General features: G+C 40.4%; 1 protein-coding gene across 1 annotated transcript in view; it reads left to right on the forward strand.

Moving 5' to 3' along the window:
• The window catches only part of KDM3A (lysine (K)-specific demethylase 3A), a 49,985-nt gene that overhangs the window by 26,628 nt on the left and 4,848 nt on the right, over window positions 1-18,509 (forward strand). The window contains exons 11-21 of the mRNA XM_008578483.1: window positions 2,287-2,491; window positions 3,612-3,826; window positions 7,085-7,237; window positions 7,371-7,466; window positions 7,831-7,958; window positions 9,414-9,609; window positions 11,269-11,441; window positions 11,833-12,069; window positions 13,538-13,709; window positions 14,535-14,622; window positions 15,329-15,459. Coding sequence (XP_008576705.1) covers window positions 2,287-2,491; window positions 3,612-3,826; window positions 7,085-7,237; window positions 7,371-7,466; window positions 7,831-7,958; window positions 9,414-9,609; window positions 11,269-11,441; window positions 11,833-12,069; window positions 13,538-13,709; window positions 14,535-14,622; window positions 15,329-15,459 — 1,794 coding nt within the window. The remainder of the gene's footprint in view (window positions 1-2,286; window positions 2,492-3,611; window positions 3,827-7,084; window positions 7,238-7,370; window positions 7,467-7,830; window positions 7,959-9,413; window positions 9,610-11,268; window positions 11,442-11,832; window positions 12,070-13,537; window positions 13,710-14,534; window positions 14,623-15,328; window positions 15,460-18,509) is intronic.

Raw genomic sequence — 18,509 nt, forward strand, 5'->3', positions numbered from 1 at the left:
TTTTTTTGTCTTTTGTCTTTTTCCTTGTCCGGCAACGGATCGCAACCCTCAGTGTTGCCCCCGTACCGGACCGGGGACCGGCAACGGGACCGCAACCCTCGGCGTTGCTCCTGCGCCTCACTCAGCCAGTAAGCGGGAACCGGTCTGTATGTGGGATCCGAACCCTCAGGCGGGAGCGCCGCCACGCTTCCCAAGCGGTGCACTTATCCAGTGCGCCACCGGGCCGGCCCGGCTTCATCATTCTTGAGGCTTAAGTTAATATGGCTGTTAGTTTGCATAAAATTAATTGCATATGATTATACTGTTGCTCAGGAGTTATGTAACTTGCAAAAGAAAGTGAATATTCATAACCATATCCTTTTTCTATTTCTTTGTTCTTTTTGAGTCAACAGCCCCCAAACTCAGCCAGTTTTTGAAGCAAGTTATTTTAATATTATGTGAAGAAACAGTAAAGATTCTAGTTTGGTAAGCACATGATAGGTACACAGTTTAGGAATCTAGCTTTGTCTGGATTATATGTTACCGTATGTTGTGCAGTTATTCCCCATCTAACATGATTTTTAAAAGAAATGAAAAACGTAGTCATATCCTGGACTAGCACATCCTGCTATTGACTGTGACTTTTGGCTGAGGAGTGAGAGAGTGATCAGAAGCGTACCAGGATCTCTGAGCTGTGTCTAGCTTGTGGGTACAGAAAGATTTGATGGAAAGCTGTTCTGCTCCCTTGCTCCACTTGGTGGCTAGAAAACAAAAGCAAACTGGATTGGAACAGCTGCCTTTTTTCTGTTTTAGATAGATGTGTGGCTCCCTAGAAGCAGGCATTGCCTCTTCTTCTGGCTCTGCTCTGAATTGAGAGAATCACTGATGGGATCAACTATTGCTGTCCTCACCAAAGAGTTAGATTTAAACAGTTCAATTTGCTTGTTTCTAGATATTTCCTCTTTTAAGCCAGGGCAGAACAGATAATGTAATCTTTGGACTCTGTGCTAGTAATCCGTGGAAACTTGGTCCAACTCAAAGGATGATGTCTTTCAATATCTGAGTAATTAAAATTCCATCCTTGAACTACTAATCTCTTTATTTTCTCTCCTTTCTTACTTCACCTTCTCTTTCACTATAACTGAATAAGAATGTTTAAGGGATCAAGGATTGACAGCATCGTTTAGCATTTTACAGTGTGCTCTAGTCCTGCTTTAAAAGAGAGGTAAGATTAGATCACCTCTAAGGTAATTATTAAAGATGTTTATTTTATTTAAAACCTTCTTTGGTTTGGGATCTCTCTTCCAATTTTTTTTTTTTCTTCCAACACTGGCCTCTCCCACCCATCTCTCAACTGGTTCCCCAGAAGTTGTTTTTTTGGTTTGTTTTTGTTTGTTTGCCTAAGAACCTACTTCCCTCTTCTCATCTCCCTTGGACCCTGAGAAAAGGTCTTTTCTGTCTGTTTTCTAAGAAATATTCCTTAAGGTTCTTGACTTATAAATGGATTCCTTTCTGTGTTATTTAGGCTGACACAGTGATTGCTCTTGCCTGTTACATCCCTTCTTTTTCTCTCTTTTTCTTCAGAAACCATGTTAACATTTCCTTCCAAGTTCTCATGCCCATTACAAGTTAAAACTTAAAACCTGCATTTACATAGAAGCGTAATCCTGTTTTTAGCCAATGCTCGTAATCCTGAGTAGGGCAAATAAATGAAGGAAGTTGAAGACATATCAAGAAATAGTGACATCTCTTGGAGGCATTTAGAAGATAGTTCTTACTTCATAGACCAAGGGACTGTGCAGGAAAGCTGTTTGGTTTTTAGTATATTTAGAAGGGTTAGCTTTTGCAGAGAATTTAGAAAATACACCTTAAACTGGTGTTTTTTGAATATGGAAGTGACAGAACCATGAAGTCGGGCCTCTGTTGAGATGAACCTGTCTCTGCATTGCTGATGTTATAATGAATTTGGGTTAAGTAACTGATTTGCACAAGTACTCCTAAAACATTTATTTTACCTAGGGTTGTGAATAGAAGTATACACTAACTCGGAATTGTGAGTTTGGCTGTTTGATTTGGGGTTTTAAGTTGCCAGTTGGATTCACAAAATGAGAATTGTTTTATAAACTTTCCCAGTTGTTCAGATAGTTGTCTTCTGTTTAGCCATATTTAGAAATTACAGTTGAACCAGGAATGGAGAAGAGGAGTTCTCTCTTTGGGAAAATTGGCCTTTCGAGTAGAATTCAGTTAGATATTGATGTGATGTTCAAAAATTTGAGGTCCTTTTTCCTTAATCTTCTGTTTTCCTAGCCCCATCCCGGAAGTCTGTTTTGACAGACCCAGCTAAACTCAGGAAGCTGCAGCAGAGTGGTGAGGCCTTTGTACAGGATGATTCCTGTGTGAACATTGTCGCACAACTGCCCAAGTGCCGGGAGTGTCGCTTGGACAGTCTCCGCAAGGATAAAGAGCAACAGAAGGACTCGCCTGTGTTTTGTCGCTTCTTTCACTTCAGGAGGTAAGGCATTTTGGGAAAAGCTCAGATGATCTGGACCCTATAGCATATTTTTTTCCCTCTTCTATCAATAGTAAATCTAGAACCAAAAATGTAGAGATTATATTTTAATCTGTGGGTTTGGGAATCTACATATCATTGCATATCATTTCCTTTTTATTTTCCTTTTCAATTTTTTTTAAAGCAAATAAGCTTAAAAATACAAACTTCTATTTCTAAAAGTAACCATCATAGAAAAATGCTGAAGGTTCTGAGAAACTACTACAAACAACTACTGTGAACTTTTCACTGCATTTTTAGTGTTTGTATAGTCATAAAATATATTTAAATATATTTAGGCCTACCTTGTTGGTATGCTGCATATACTGTTTGAATCTTACTTTCCCAAAACATAGTGAGAACCTCTTGATCCCGTTGACCTTTTTCTGCAAATACTTTTGAGTTTCTGTGTAAGAATTCATTAGAGTAGTGTTTGCTAATTTATTTAACCAATTCCCTTGTTGGTATTAAGATTATTTAGTATTTTTTGCCACTAGAAATAATGCAGAAATGATCATCTCCTTGTCCACATCTCTGATTATTTACTTTGGAAGGATTACTAGAAGTGGCATTACTGAGTCAGAAGGTATGTGTGTGTTTTAGGCTTTGATAACATGTGTTCTGCCAAATTGCCCTCCAGGAAGGTTGCACCTGCATCCGTGCCCATTGGCAAGGTTTGAGCATGCCTGTCTCTGTACCTTTGCCAGCAAGGAAGTGGCATATATTTTTTAAAATCTTAAATTCATTTTCTTTAAATTCTTCTATACTGAGTGAAGAAAAGGGCAGCCCTATTTTCTGTTTTGTTACCTTATAAATAAACAGTGTTGTTTCGGGTATAGAAGAACTTTAGATATCTGGATTTCTAAGAAAGCAAATTATATCTAGTTTCAGATTCAACCAGTTCTGGTCATAAACAGGAGTGTTAACTTTTAATTTCATCCTGTTTTTTCCTACAGAAAACTGGGAAGGACTTTGTTGATTTAAGTAGCACTTTATAGTATGGAAATAAGAATTACAAGATGGAAATCAATTTTGTGTGTGTGTGTATACATATTTATACACTTTTTTTTCCTGCTTTGCCTAGGTTACAGTTCAACAAACATGGTGTGTTGCGGGTGGAAGGCTTCTTAACACCAAACAAGTATGACAGTGAAGCAATTAGCTTGTGGTTACCTTTAACCAGAAACGTCGTGGGGACTGATTTGGACACAGCAAAGTATATCCTGGCCAACATTGGAGACCACTTCTGTCAAATGGTGATTTCTGAAAAGGAAGCTATGTCAACTATTGAGCCACACAGTAAGAGCATCTCTTAGGGGGTAGGAGTTTTGAGTCCAACTTGATTTTTGTTCCTAAGTGACATCTAAGTCCCAGTTGCATGGGCTTCATTTTCATCCAGAAGTTTAGATGACTTTGGTATAATGAAGTTGCATTTTTTCTTTTGTAACAGGTTTCATCAGTCAGCCACCTGTCCATGGGAAATTATTTTGGGAAAATTATCAAAGGAATGGAACTCTTTTTTTGTTAGGAAAGGTGAAGGTGAGGTGGTGGTAGAATTTGTATAGCCTCACTAGCAGTTCATGATAAGACCTCAGATTGGTATATTTTAAGTCAAAGGTTCCCCCCCCCACCCCCATACACCAATACAAAGGGTCTTATCAAGAGCACATTCCAAAAAAGTAAGAATGGACAGACTGTACCCTAGACCTACTGAATCAGAGTCAGCAGGTCTGCGTTCTTGGCATGAGAATGGGAACAAGCTCAAATGAAATGATTCTGTTAGACTCAGGTTTGAAGGGAATACTTGAAAGTTCTGGCTTGGTGTGTGCCTATGTCCTTAATTCTTTGGGAGCACTCCTACACTGATCTGGCAGCTCAGTAAACCACAGGAACCATTTTGGAGACACATTAGAGTTAGACCTCCTTTGTGACATCTCAAGGTAGGATGTCTGGGAGGACAGCACACCTCTTGTTATCTTTGAGCCTCAGTAGAAATGAGATATCCAGCCAGAAGTACCATGGGGCATTTGTCTTGTAAGTCTCGTGTTTTCTTCCGTCATTTTATCTTTCCCAAATGGCTGCAAGTTAAAAGTGAAGCCTTTCCATTCCTCTGGTGTGTATCTTTTCAGGCTTTAGATAACCAAATATGTTTGAATACAAGCATTCATACCAGTCTTAATTAACAATTTTGGTTGTAGCTACCAAAACTAACTGAAGCTAGCATATGCACAAAAATAACTTACTGGATAGGTATGGATACTATTACATCTCAGAGTCTAAGGAACTAGGAACCTAGAGCATGCCCAGCAGCAAGAATCCAGAGTGACGTGGGGCAGTGGGGATCCTGAGGTCCTGGGGCAACCAGAGTCATACTTGAAGGGAAGAGCAGCTTTAGAATTATTCCATTCTGCTGGGGTAGAAACTCATATAAGTTAGGAATCTTATTAAACTTTTTTCCCTGTAATCTATTTAGGACGAGTGATACTAGTTTTTCATCTTCAGTAGAGATACACAATTTCCTTATTAAATACATTTAAGTGAAAGTAGGTTTAAAGAAAAATTCTCAAGTGTTCTAGTGGTGGTACATAAATGACTGCGGTGTAGAAACACTTCTTTGGAATATATTAGCAGCATCACTGTTTTAAGCAAGTGATGTTTTTTCTTTGCTAAAGTTGAGTCATCTGAAAATGTATTTTTTTCATACAGAAAAAGGCACAGGGGTTGTCTTTTAAGAGTGTAATTAAGAAACTCTCTCCTCCTCGAAGATTTAAATGTGATTAACCTTTTGTTGTTACCTTTTTGATTATCCTGTTCCTCTTTCTTTTCTCTGTGACAAGCTGGTCAGATTGGAGAGAGAAACTCACCATGAGTGTTACTGAAAGATGCCACCATATCCAGAGGGGTTCCCCTCTGATTCTGAGATTAGGAGGCAGATCTCTACCACTGTACTTTTATTCTATTTAGTGACAAATTATCATTGAATAGGTGGTTAAGAGATCTAAGAATACTTCCTAATAAAAACAGTCTAATCCAGGTGACCAAGGTGAAGTTCATAAGATCTCATTTGTAAAGCCTAAAAATCTATGTATTGTGTCCTGGGCTAATATATCAGAATGAAATGGCAGAATTTCACTCAGAAATTGGATTAATGTGGTGCAAAATGAAGTTTGGTCCTTTCGGTTGTGTTCATTCTGAAGAAAGGAGGAATTAAGTACAGACTGGATTAGGAAAGATATGTTCTCCAAAGAATAAGAATAGAATGCAGCAGTATTGTTGTTTCAGGAGAGACTGACTAAAAGGAGTCTTCTAGATATTTGGCTTTTCTGTGACTCACAAAAATGTCCTCCCTTTGCTCATTCCTTGAAGCTTTCTGATACCTGATTTGGTCACCTGATTTGGTACTTGTCTATGCTGAGGGGAGAGGTCTGGTGGCCTGTCCAGTCCTGGAAGGTCCCTCCCTCCAGTTATCAGGTCTTGGCCACTAGAATGGAAAATGCTGCTTAATGGAAAGTCCTGGATTATGCCTCAATCTGCTGCATGTTTAGTTAGTGTCAGTCAGTCCTGAGTGTCTGCATCACTCCTGGCACTGGCAAAATGAGTTTTTTTTTTTTTTTTTTCCTTTTTGTCTTTTTTCGTGTCCGGCAACGGATCGCAACCCTCAGTGTTGCGCCCGTACCGGACCGGGACTGGCAACGGGATCACAACCCTCGGTGTTGCGCCCACACCTCGCTCAGCCAGTGAGCGGGAACCGGTCTGTATGTGGGATCCGAACCCTCGGCGGGAGTGCCGCCGCGCTCCCAAGTGGCGCACTGTAGCAGTGCGCCACCGGGCCGGCCCTGAGTTTTTGACTCTACATGGTGAAGGACCTGACCTTGGACTGTTGTGTCCCCCCTGAGTTAATGAGCTATTCTCTCCATGACCCCTAAGCACACTGGGTTTGTGTTTTGTCTTTGGAAGTTGGCTGGTATGGGCATCTGAACCCTTGACCTTGGTATTATAACACCGCACTCTAACTAACTGAGCTAACTGGCAAGCCCTCTGGAGTTTTTAGTGGGCGGTCTGAGTGGATTCAGGGCATTTCTGAGTAACCTGATGCTCTGTGCTGATTGTTGGGTTTGTGTATCTGAGTAAATTTTTTTTCCTTTGGAGAGAGCCTGACCCATGTTGCCTTTAGATTCTTGAAGAGACTTATGACTTAAAAGGTTAACTACTGCTGGGTGATTCCTGTGTATGAGCTCCAACATGTTGTAACTACTGCTGCACAGCCTGAACAGGGATTCTGCTCAAATAGAGTTTACTCTCCTAGAGGGGGAGGTAAAACTGTGCCGGAATATGTACAGTGTGAAGTTATGAGTCGGAAGTACAAATATCAGTTAATGGACATGCTGAGGGAATTTGGGAGAGCTTCATGGGGGTGAGGCAGCATTTTGTATGAAGGCTGAACAGAGTCAATGGGAACCCTAGTCACAGGGAGGGATGATAACTCCCCCTGCCACTTCATGTTTGATTTCAGAAGCTTCTCTTCACCAAAGCTAAGTGACTTACTGATTTTTGCAGGACAGGTTGCTTGGAAGAGAGCTGTCAAAGGCGTTCGAGAAATGTGTGATGTGTGCGACACCACCATCTTCAACCTACACTGGGTGTGTCCTCGGTGTGGGTTTGGAGTGTGTGTAGATTGCTACCGGATGAAGAAGAATAATTGCCAACAGGGTGAGAACTAACTCGATTCTCCTCCAGGCCCCTTGCACACTTAAATTAAACCTTTCTTGATTTGTGGTTGATGGATTTCTGAAGCTTTTGGTGCTGGAGTCCATGAAGAACAGTTGCTATCAATTCTTTGTAGGTGCTGCCTACAAGACTTTCTCCTGGATAAGATGTGTGAAGAGTCAGATACATGAACCAGAGAACTTAATGCCTACACAGATCATTCCTGGAAAAGGTATTTCATGTGATGTTGTGATTTTCTTTTCCTGTGTCTTGCTTAACTCATAAAGGCTGGTAGTTTGGTTTTATTTGGTGTAGTGTAATTTCTTGCTCATTTTATTTTAGTGTACTGTAAATTGTCCAGAGTGTATTAAGTAATGCCCCCAATACTTTTTGAGTAAGGTCTTGTGGGTTTTGTAGAAGAAAAGAAAGTGGTGCACTTGGGGAAGGTCTGGAGGGATGGAAAGGAGGGAGTGGCAGCACGTGCTACTGAGAAAAGGAGTCTGGGGAAGAAGTGTCAGCTTCTGCTCTGTCATGTGAAGGTGAAAGTACCTAAAACCCTTGTTCAGATGTTTGCCTCTGCCCCTTTTTTTTTTTAGCCCTCTATGATGTCGGAGACATTGTTCATTCTGTAAGAGCAAAATGGGGAATAAAGGCAAATTGTCCCTGTTCAAACAGGCAATTCAAACTCTTTTCAAAGCCAGCCTCAAAGGAAGATCTAAAACAGGTATTGCTGCTTATGCTAGATTCACCACCCTTGTGATTGTTGTCTGTTTTACAAATAAACCGAGGATTTCTATAGTGTAATTAAAGTAACATGGGGACAGCTGTTAGTGGAAAGAGAATTCATGTGCTTCACGTAACAGTTCCATTCTCACTTTTCACATGACTTTTGTGGACTTCATCTGTGGTCTCTTTTTCTACATTTTTGTTTCTTGAAAAAGCAAAAATCTCTTCTAGAATAGGCTGTCTAATATGGGTTTTCAAATACTTCTGTGTTTTGCAGAATTAAAATTAATCAGGTAGGCTTTAAAATGCTTTAAATTACTAAATACATTTACCTATAATGTATATGAAGAATTGAAGGAAACAGTGGTGAAATGAGTGTTTATGTACCTGTCACTCAGTATAAAACATGTACGTTTCCTTGGTTCTTACATGCCTCTTCCTGGTGACATCTCCCATCCCTACCGTCACATCTACCCTCTGCATTCCCTTTCTTTCCCTCGCGCAAGTGATCATTATTCCACATTGTGTTTATTCCACATTGTGATTTTTTTACATTTTAAGAAAGCTGTGGTGTCGAAGGCAGCATGGGGTGTGAATTTTGGGATCAGAACTGAATTTGAATTCTTTTTCTTCCACTTTCCAGTTGTGTTAGTTTGGCTCAAATGAGCTGATTTATATGTACTTCAGCTTCCTCATTAGTAATATAAGAATAATAAAAAATACCGATGATTGGGCATCACAGAATTACATCACATGTAAAGGGAGGGCCTGGATCACAACAGGAATTTGAATATTTTTTGTCCCTTTTCTCTTATGTATGTATCAGCTTACCAGCTGAGTTGTTAAGGCAGCATTTTAAGTAGCAGAATAATAAGTGCTGTGCTCTCTCCGGTTTATATTTGAGTTCCTTAAAGAGCTCCTCATCACAGTTTAAAGCTAAATTGAAAGAGCATTTTCCCTTTCTTTGCATCCCGTTTCCTTCCAAAATCACAACTTTACCTTTCCTATTTGCCTCATTTATTCATTCGACAACCATTTTGAATGAATAAACCCAGCTATTTTGGATTCTGGGGTGAGTTCACAGGGAAAACAGGCACAAACTAGTCATTTTAAAGCAACATGGCACATGGCATGATAGGGATATTATGTACAAGCGTGGGCTGGGTGGAGAAGGGGTAGTGGGGGAAATAGCTAGCTGTATTTAATTTGTTAACATGTTTTGTGTTTTCACTAATAGTACGTAGAAGCCAAAAATTAAAATCTCTCCTACCTTGTTCTGCTCTGTTATTGCAGGATTACTGCAGATGTGGTGATGTCCGGGGTTATTTATTAGGTGGTTTTGTTTTGGATATTTATCTCTTACTGGTGGGCTGTTAGGGGAGAAGGGAAGAAAAGGAAAATGTCATTCTTCAGCTTATGTAAAATTAAAATCCTCCTTTTATGCTTAATACAGACTTCCTTAGCTGGAGAAAAACCAACTCTTGGTGCGGTGCTCCAGCAGAATCCCTCAGTGTTGGAGCCAGCGGCTGTGGGTGGGGAAGCAGCATCCAAGCCAGCCAGCAGCGTGAAGCCCGCCTCTCCGGCCAGCACATCTCCTTTAAACTGGCTGGCAGACCTAACCTGTGGGAATGTCAACAAGGAAAACAAGGGTGAGTGCTTCCTGCTTTCCTGTTTAGTTCCTAGTACTTTAGCCCATTCATGGAGGGTCTTGGCAGCCTCAGCTGCTGTGAGTTGTGGTTAGAAGTCGTGTGTAAGGGAAAGCGGTTGCCTGTTGTCATCCTGGAACCTGCCACATATAAAAGGGTTTTTGAAAAGCAGCACCAAAGAGGAAAACTTTTGCTGCTGATAGAATTCTAGTTGAGGTTGAGATTGTGTTTGGCAAGAATGAAGTGGGCTGAGACTTGTTTTAGTAAGTGATTTTTTACCTTTCTCTCCTAACTGTATATAGTTCCTATTTTGTCTAAATTGGAATGTGCTGGCTTCAGTTTTGTTTTTGTTGTCTGTGCTGCATCTCAGGATGCTTGATGTTAGTATAAAGAACACGGGCTTTGGAATCCGGTAGACTTAAATTAGAATTTAGGCAATTCCGCTTTCTGGCTATGTTACAAGAGAGAAAAATTGCAGATCAATTTGTTTCATGCAAGGATCCCAAACAAAATTTTAGTAGTTAAGTTTGACACCATAAATAAAGGTATTATATAGCATGACCAAGCAGGATTTTTCCCGAAATGTATGTGTAGTTTAACATTCAAAACTTCAGAACTTTAGGAGAAAAATCGTGACAAGATGCAGAAAAACATTTAGTAAAATTCAGTACATATTTATGATTTTAAAAAAAACCCTTAAGGGGCCGGCCCTGTGGCTCACTCCGGAGAGTGCGGTGCTGATAACACCAAGGCCAAGGGTTCGGATCCCACATAGGGATGGCCGGTTGGCTCACTGGGTGAGCGTGGTGCTGACAACACCAAGTCAAGGGTTAAGATCCCCTTACCGGTCATCTTTAAAAAAAAAAAAAAACCCTTAAGGGGCCGGCGCTGTGGCTCACTCCGGAGAGTGCGGTGCTGATAACACCAAGGCCAAGGGTTCGGATCCCACATAGGGATGGCCGGTTGGCTCACTGGGTGAGCGTGGTGCTGACAACACCAAGTCAAGGGTTAAGATCCCCTTACCGGTCATCTTTAAAAAAAAAAAAAAAAAAAAAACCCTTAAGAATAGAAGGGAATGCCCTTAGTCAAGAGTTTTAACAGAATGACAACGAACAATATAAATGATTGAATTTTTTAAAAAAATTGGTTGAGTGTTTTTTAACACTTTTTCTTTGTATTCAGTAATGAGAATAGGCTATCTGTTATCACTATTTTATTAAGCATTGTACTAGAATCTTGGCCAGTGCAGTAAGACAAAAAAGAAAGAAAGGAAAGAAAAGATGTAAGGAAGAGATATTTGTCAATATTTGGAGGCAATACATGTGAAAAATCCAAAAGAATCTTAAGTTTTTAAACATATCTGTCAAGATTCCTAGATACAAGGTGAGTTTACAAAGATCAATTTTATTTTGTGTATAAACAAAGAAATAGGAAAAGGAAGTTTAAAAAGTATAATTTATCATCGTATCACTTGGATATCAGGCATTTATTGTTTTAACAACAGTTGGGGTTCCTAATAATATCTTTAGTATGTATCCCCTTAAGTTTTTTGGTTCCAATAAATGAAAACCAAGTTCTAAAGCAGTTCTATTATTAGAATACTAGTAAGAGATTTGACTTTCAGAATGGTTTTTTATCTGGATGTTTTTGGTTTTATTTTAGATAAACAACCAACGATGCCAGTTTTAAAGAATGAAATCAAATGCCTTCCACCCCTTCCCCCTTTGAGCAAATCCAGCACAGTCCTCCACACCTTTAATAGCACAATTTTGACACCTGTAAGCAACAACAGTTCTGGTTTCCTCCGAAATCTTTTGAATTCCTCTACAGGAAAGGTATGTGCTTGTTTTATTATTTGTACTCCACCTTGTAAAGCTGAGTAGAGACAGAACACGAGGAGACTAGAGAAATTAAAATTAAAAGTAGAAAGGAGGATGTGAATCACATGCTTACCTTTGTGAGTACAGAAGGCTGAGTCATTGGCAGATGACTCAGGGATATAGCACTGGGCTGGGCCACTTACTCCTTTTATGGTTTTTCCTGTACCCATTTCTATAAATTGTGATGTAAGTGGGAATAGGGGACTTGTCTTTTTGCTTGGGGATTCTGGCTTGGACTCTTCTGGATATGTAATGTATACTCATCCTACCATTATAGGAGTGGGTTTTTTTTTTTTTTATAGTAGAGAACAGCATATTTAAGACTTGTGTTCTTTCTCGACTCCAGACAGAAAATGGACTCAAGAATACACCAAAAATCCTTGATGACATCTTTGCCTCTTTGGTGCAAAATAAGACTTCCTCTGATTTACCTAAGAGGCCTCAAGGACTGACGATCAAGCCCAGTATTCTGGGCTTTGACACTCCTCACTATTGGCTGTGTGATAATCGCTTGCTGTGCTTGCAAGATCCCAACAACAAGAGCAACTGGAATGTGTTTAGGGAGTGCTGGAAACAAGGGCAGGTAATATGGGGCCTCTGTTCCCCCAACCCAATTCAGATCCCTCTTCTCTGTTCCTTTGGCAGACTTCTGACAACCCCACCCAAGCTTCCCCCTCATGATAGATGGCAGTTCTGTTACCTATTTTTATACTTAATTGTTTAGGGTGAATATCATTAGGTTAGGGTATAGCTGTCTCATGTTTTTGTTTATTTATTTATTATGTTTTGGCAGCTGGCTGGTAGGGGGATCCAAACCCTTGACCTTGGCGTTACAACACCACGCTTTAACCAACTGAGCTAACCAGCCAGCCTCAGTCTTATTTTTTATAGCAGGCATTGATGAGCTGTCTTTTCCAGTCAGATTTTGATTGCTTTCAGCCAGTCATCATTGGATTTTTTATGAGAGTGTCTAGGTTTAGTGATTCTTGTGTGGTAAACCTAAATAGGAGAAGTGGGAGTGTAGCTAAGAGGCTGATGGAGTTTGGGGGATTATAAAAAATATGGCAAAAAGTCATGCATCCCTCTTCTATGAATTAAATCTTCAGCTGAAGGCAATTCTAAGTGGCCAGAGCCATGTGGTGTGATCTTGGAATTGGTTTGTGGTCTCCCAAGGCACCTGCATTAAAGGGCAACCTTGTTGGCTCTTAAGTGCTGGGTGATAAGTTGAGGAGATACATGACTTTGTAGACCTGCTCCCATGCTTTCTTGTTTGGGTTCTGTTTTCTAGATCTTTGGCTTCACTTTTTGGTCAATTGGGGTCCTCTCTAAAGGAACATGTTGCTCTTTGACAAGAATTTGGGGGAATTGCCAAATAGAAAAATGAGAGTATTTAAAAACTAAAAATGTTTTGTAGCCCTGTGCACTAATAGGATTTGTTCATTTTTATCATATATACAGATGATGCAAATGACAGGCCAAATACAGTCAACAATATTATCCAATCAGCAAGTTTTGATTGGATAATATAATATCATATGTAAATTGTTTTACATAAAAAAAAATTAAACATCTTGCCAATACTTTAAAGTCAGGCTATTTCACATAAAGATTAGGATTTTTGGCTTGTCTCAGACAACCAAAAGACTTGGCAACCTCAGGTCCATAGTCCCACCTGGCAACAACAGGCTAGAGGTCAGAGGTATCACCCTCTTCGGACTGGACTCTTCTGCCATTCCATGTCTCCTTCACATCCCCTTCCTGGCCCTTGGCACAGGGATTGATATTCCCTGAGTAATGAGATCTAAGTCAGAAGGGTGATCCTTTCTCCTGGAAGCTTATTAACCTAGTTCAAGAGCAAGGGATGTGTAGTAGATGAATGGTGAAAGTTAGAGATGCTGTGGGAGCTCAGAGAACTGAGCTGTCACCTCACCGTCTGAGACTGAGGACCAGCTACACAGAAACAAACCAGCAGCTGTTCAAGACGGACTGCCCACAGATGTGGGGACAGAGCTGGGGGACTTGAGACTAAAGTGTTCCTTTTCTTCTTCTAGCCAGTGATGGTGTCGGGAGTGCATCATAAATTGAATGCTGAACTTTGGAAACCTGAGTCCTTTAGGAAAGAGTTTGGTGAACAGGAAGTTGACCTAGTTAATTGTAGGACCAATGAAATCATCACAGGAGCCACAGTAGGAGACTTCTGGGATGGATTTGAAGATGTTCCAAGTATGTATGAAAAATCTTTTAAGGGGGTTTAGGATGTGAAAGCAGGGGCATGGAATAGGAATCTGAGGCTGATCAGTGGCAACAGCAGCATTCTTCAGGATTTTGGAGTCTGTCTCCTCCTCTTATTTGTCGTTGCAAGGTTTATGCTTTTGAACTGAGGCACCTGCAAGGGGAAATAGTTCTGATGATTATAAGAACGTAGTTCTGAGTAAACCCTATGCGTGCCATCCAGAGGATGGGGGGGGGGCGGCGGCGGCAGTGGTTGGTTCTACTTGTCCTTGGACAGAACATCAAGTAGGCTCAGTCTTTGAGGAAAACAAGTCACTTCTATTTTATAATGGCCTCAGAAAACTGGGTTTACTAAACATCTGTGGCCTTTGATTGTTAAAGTGCATTGCTCTTGGCTAGTTGAGGAGCTGCTCACCTCCTCTAGAACATTGTATAGGAGGGGCAGACTGGATCTGAGAGGCACAACTGTTGAAACACCATGTGCATGTAATGGGCAGAAGCGAGTGGCTGAATCTCAAAGAACCGGTAGGACCCTACTATAAATTCATTTGTTGGTGATCTTTATTTTGCTGCATATTGCTGTCTCCTGGGCACAGATGGATTTCTTACTGCTGTAGAAATAAAATGGTTGGCAATTAGCAGGATAGGGGTATTAAAGAAAATATTTGTATACTAAATATATCAGGTTATAAAAATTTTTCAGAGATAAATGTATTTTGTGTTCTTGAGGCATAAAAATACTGATTTGTTGTCTATTTTGGTTTGTTTTTGAATTATGAATAGCAACAATTCATTTATTGTGGTTACCTTAAACAGATCGTTTGAAAAATGAAAAAGAGCCAATGGTATTGAAACTTAAGGACTGGCCACCAGGAGAAGATTTTAGAGATATGATGCCTTCCAGGTATGACTATGAAGGTGGGGAGAGATGATTCTGTCCTTCACTTGATAGGATGAGTTCTTTTTTGAGGTAATGAGAAAGTAGTTTTCAGGGAAATATGAATATTCCATAGTTTTACTGGTACTATTTTTCATTTCTAGTCTATGGTCTTTGGAAATGTGTATTTTTTTTAAATCAGATGAAGTTTTTGACTTTGAGTTCTGGCTGACTGATCAAAGCTCCACACATTATCCGTGGTAGTGTTCTGCTGGAGAAGAGGCTGACTTAGACTTATAAGGCTGATTAAGAGGCAGTCGTGCAAGCAGATGTGTCAGGGTTCATATATGATAGTTACATCATTGAGTCCAATAAGATATCTGACTTGGTAGATCCCTTTTCCTGATTTGAGCTGGAAATCTTGGAAAGGATCCTTCCGTCTAATGAATAATATATCCAAGTATCACTTCTTATCAGGAATTTATTGCTCAGCTCTTTTGTCTGAAATATTCCAAATCATTTTGACACATTATATGGTACAGGACAGAAAGATGTCTTTGTTCATAACTGCTATAATTCTGATTTTAAATGTTATTAGTGACAGCTGTCTCTGTCTTCACCATCACAGGTATATTTGCTTGTTCCTTTTGGTATAGAAGGAATAAAATAAATCCCACAATAATCAATTAGAAAGGCAAGCTTATTTTACAAATTCCTAGTTCTCTTGTCCTAGGTTTGATGATCTGATGGCCAACATTCCACTACCCGAGTACACAAGGCGAGATGGCAAACTGAACTTGGCCTCTAGACTGCCAAACTATTTTGTTCGGCCGGATCTGGGTCCCAAGATGTATAATGCTTATGGTAAGGGGGAAATGGCTAACTTTAAAAAATTATAACAAATAACACAAGTCAAAATGTTTATAAAATTGATTTTTGGAGATGGAAAGCAATGATAGTCCTCATACTTAACATGGCAACAGCCTTCATTTTTTCATGTTACCTTTCAATCCTTGGCCACGTGTGTATGTATTTCCTTTTCTTAATTGCAGCTGTAGGGCATATTTTTTGTCCGTCTTTTCTGTACTTAATTTTGTTTTGTAAAATCTTTACATGTTGCTTAGTAGTCTTTAGTATGATCATTTTTAGTGGTTCTATGGTATATCATTGAATGAATATAATTTTATTAATCATTTCAATGTTGATGAACATTATTAGTCTGCTAGCATTCCTCCTGTTTTAATATCTGCTATGCTTAAATGTAAAGTTCTGTGTTGATGGGTAGAAGTTAGTTACTTAAGTTAGCATTAAAAGCACCCTTTGAATTGGGTTTTTGTTTGGACATGACTCAGTAAACTGGAGGATAAAGATTGTTTTCTACATTTACCAGAGTCTTCTTTCGTTATTATTACTATGACCTCTACTAGTTTTACTTTGGGTCTTTAATCAGGGCTGGATTAAAGTTGGTCAATTTGAAGGAATTGTTTATCAGTTTATTGTTGAATGAAGCTCCAGTTGCTTGAATCCTTCAGTGAATTTCATTACTCTTTTATACTATTTGGCCCCCATTTTTCCTGCCCTCTTGGAAATTACTTCTTTGATTTTATTCCTTCCTTTCATAATTACTTCCATGTCATCTTTCAACTTTGGTCTCTTAGACCTAAGAGTGATACACTTTCTCAAAAAGGAGAGTCTGTTGGTGTCTTTGCCATGTTCTGTTGTGGTTGAGTCAGCCTACAGAACCACCAGGAGTGCAGCTGGGGAACATTCTGAGAGGGGAGTGTTTCTGTTTGGAAGCTTTGAATAGTCTTCCTGTCCATGATAGTTCTGTCAGGGTAGGTTGAGAAGTGGTGTGTGGGTGAGAGGACTTGGCAAGCAGAAGTCCTCTTGCCTGTTCCCTTGCTTCTCGGGTCTCAGTGAGCCGTCCATATGCTGTGGGTCTGCAGCATGGTCTCTAGCCAGGTGCCCTTCCTTCGAGCCCTTCAGAGCCTGATCAGAGCAGCCAGATGGTCAGGATCTCGGGCACACTCTATTTACAGTGGGGGGTTACAATAAACTTAGGTATATGAAAGTATTTTTCCACTAAAGTAAATGGTGTACTGTTGCATAGTGATTACATATGCTTTATAGAAATCATGAAGCTTTATAGGGAAGAAGTGGATATCTGAGAAATTTTCAAAATAAATTGCCTGCTTTGTTTAGATAGCTTGGCAGCAGGTCTTTGCCCTGTTCATTGATAGATAGATGGCAGTGTTACTCTATAATAAAGCTTCTCCTTTGACAAAATTGTTCCCATCCAGAAGTAAGCATTTTAGAGGTCGAAAATATTGAAAATATATTCAGCTTTGTTATATAAAAGCAGTCATTTCTCAAAGGTTGGGTGATTGAACTGTGACTCCTCAGTCAGACAAAGTAGAGTGAAAAGGCTCTTGGAAGAGATCAGAGCGTCCGGCCTCTCTCCAACTCCAGCAATACCCCCAGTTTTATGAATGGGGACCAGGACTTCAGGACAATAGAAAAAGAGACATTGACCTACCTGCTCAGAATCTCAAGGGGCATTAGTGGCAGGTCTGAGAATAGAACTTGGGTCTCCTGATTTCTGAGGTAGAACTAATCTGTCTTTCCTCTACCCCAGTGCCCTAACACCCAGCAGCCCTTACTATTTCAGCATGTGTTTCTTTTCATAAATGTCTGTGGTGTTTTGTTCAGGATTTTCTGTTTCCTGGGAATTCTTTCCCTGTGACCATTATGTTTTTTTTTTTTTTCCTTTTTGTCTTTTTTTCATGTCCGGCAACGGATCGCAACCCTCAGTGTCGCGCCCGTACCGGACCGGGACCGGCAACGGGATCGCAACCCTCGGCGCTGCGCCCACACCTCGCTCAGCCAGTGAGCGGGAACCGGTCTGTATGTGGGATCCGAACCCTCAGCGGGAGCGCCACCACGCTCCCAAGCGGCGCACTGTAGCAGTGCGCCACTGGGCCGGCCCTATGTTTTTTTTTTCCTTTTTACTGACCAGTAACGGGATCGCAACCCTCGGTGTCGCGCCCGCACGGCGCTCAGCCAGTGAGCGGGAACCGGTCTCCACATGGCATCCGAACCCTCAGCGGGAGCGCCGCCATGCTCCCAAGCGGCGCACTCTCCAGTGCACCACCAGGCTGGCCCAGACCATTATGTTTTTATAATCTCGGTTCCATGTAAGTTCAGGCTCCCTCAGTTCAGAGTCTAGTTTTACCAGTGTGCAATAGCAGTGTGGCTGGGATCACATGGACTTTGGGCCAGTGGCTGGGTAGATGTTTCCATCCTCGTTTTGCACAAGTCTTCATTTTACTCATTGTGGCACTGACCAAACCCGCAAGCAGTCAGCCCTGACAAGGCTTTGCGACCTGTTGCCCTTCCCTCACTCGTTCCTCTTAGCTCCACCCCCTTCCTCTTGCCCTTAGTCTTAATCACCATCCTGAAGTTGGTTTTAATCATTCCCTTATATTTATAATGTTATCATGTATATTTGTACTCATGTACAATTTCTTTGTTTTTAACCTGCTTTTGAGATTTATATAGAATCAGACTTTTTGATATTCATCCATTCTGTCTTATATAACTAAGTTATTTCTATGTTAATTGCCTTTTTCCTTAAATTTTACTTTTTCACTTTTTACTATGTAAATATTTTCCAAACACACTGAAAACTCGAGAGTCTAGTACAGTGACTCCCATATACTCTCCCCCAGTTAAAACAGCTATCCTCGTTTTGCCATAGTTGTTTCATTAGCTCTTCCCGTTATATTTTTCTTTCACCATTTTAAAGCACATCTCTATATCTTATGATTTTACCCTAACACCAAATGCTTTACCTACTCATAGGGCTATTCCTCCAGCAAGTTGGAAAAGAGGAAAATACAACAGGGTTCTAAGGC

The sequence above is a fragment of the Galeopterus variegatus genome, unplaced genomic scaffold, assembly GCF_000696425.1.
Source record: "Galeopterus variegatus unplaced genomic scaffold, G_variegatus-3.0.2 Scaffold1695, whole genome shotgun sequence".
NCBI lineage: Eukaryota > Metazoa > Chordata > Mammalia > Dermoptera > Cynocephalidae > Galeopterus > Galeopterus variegatus.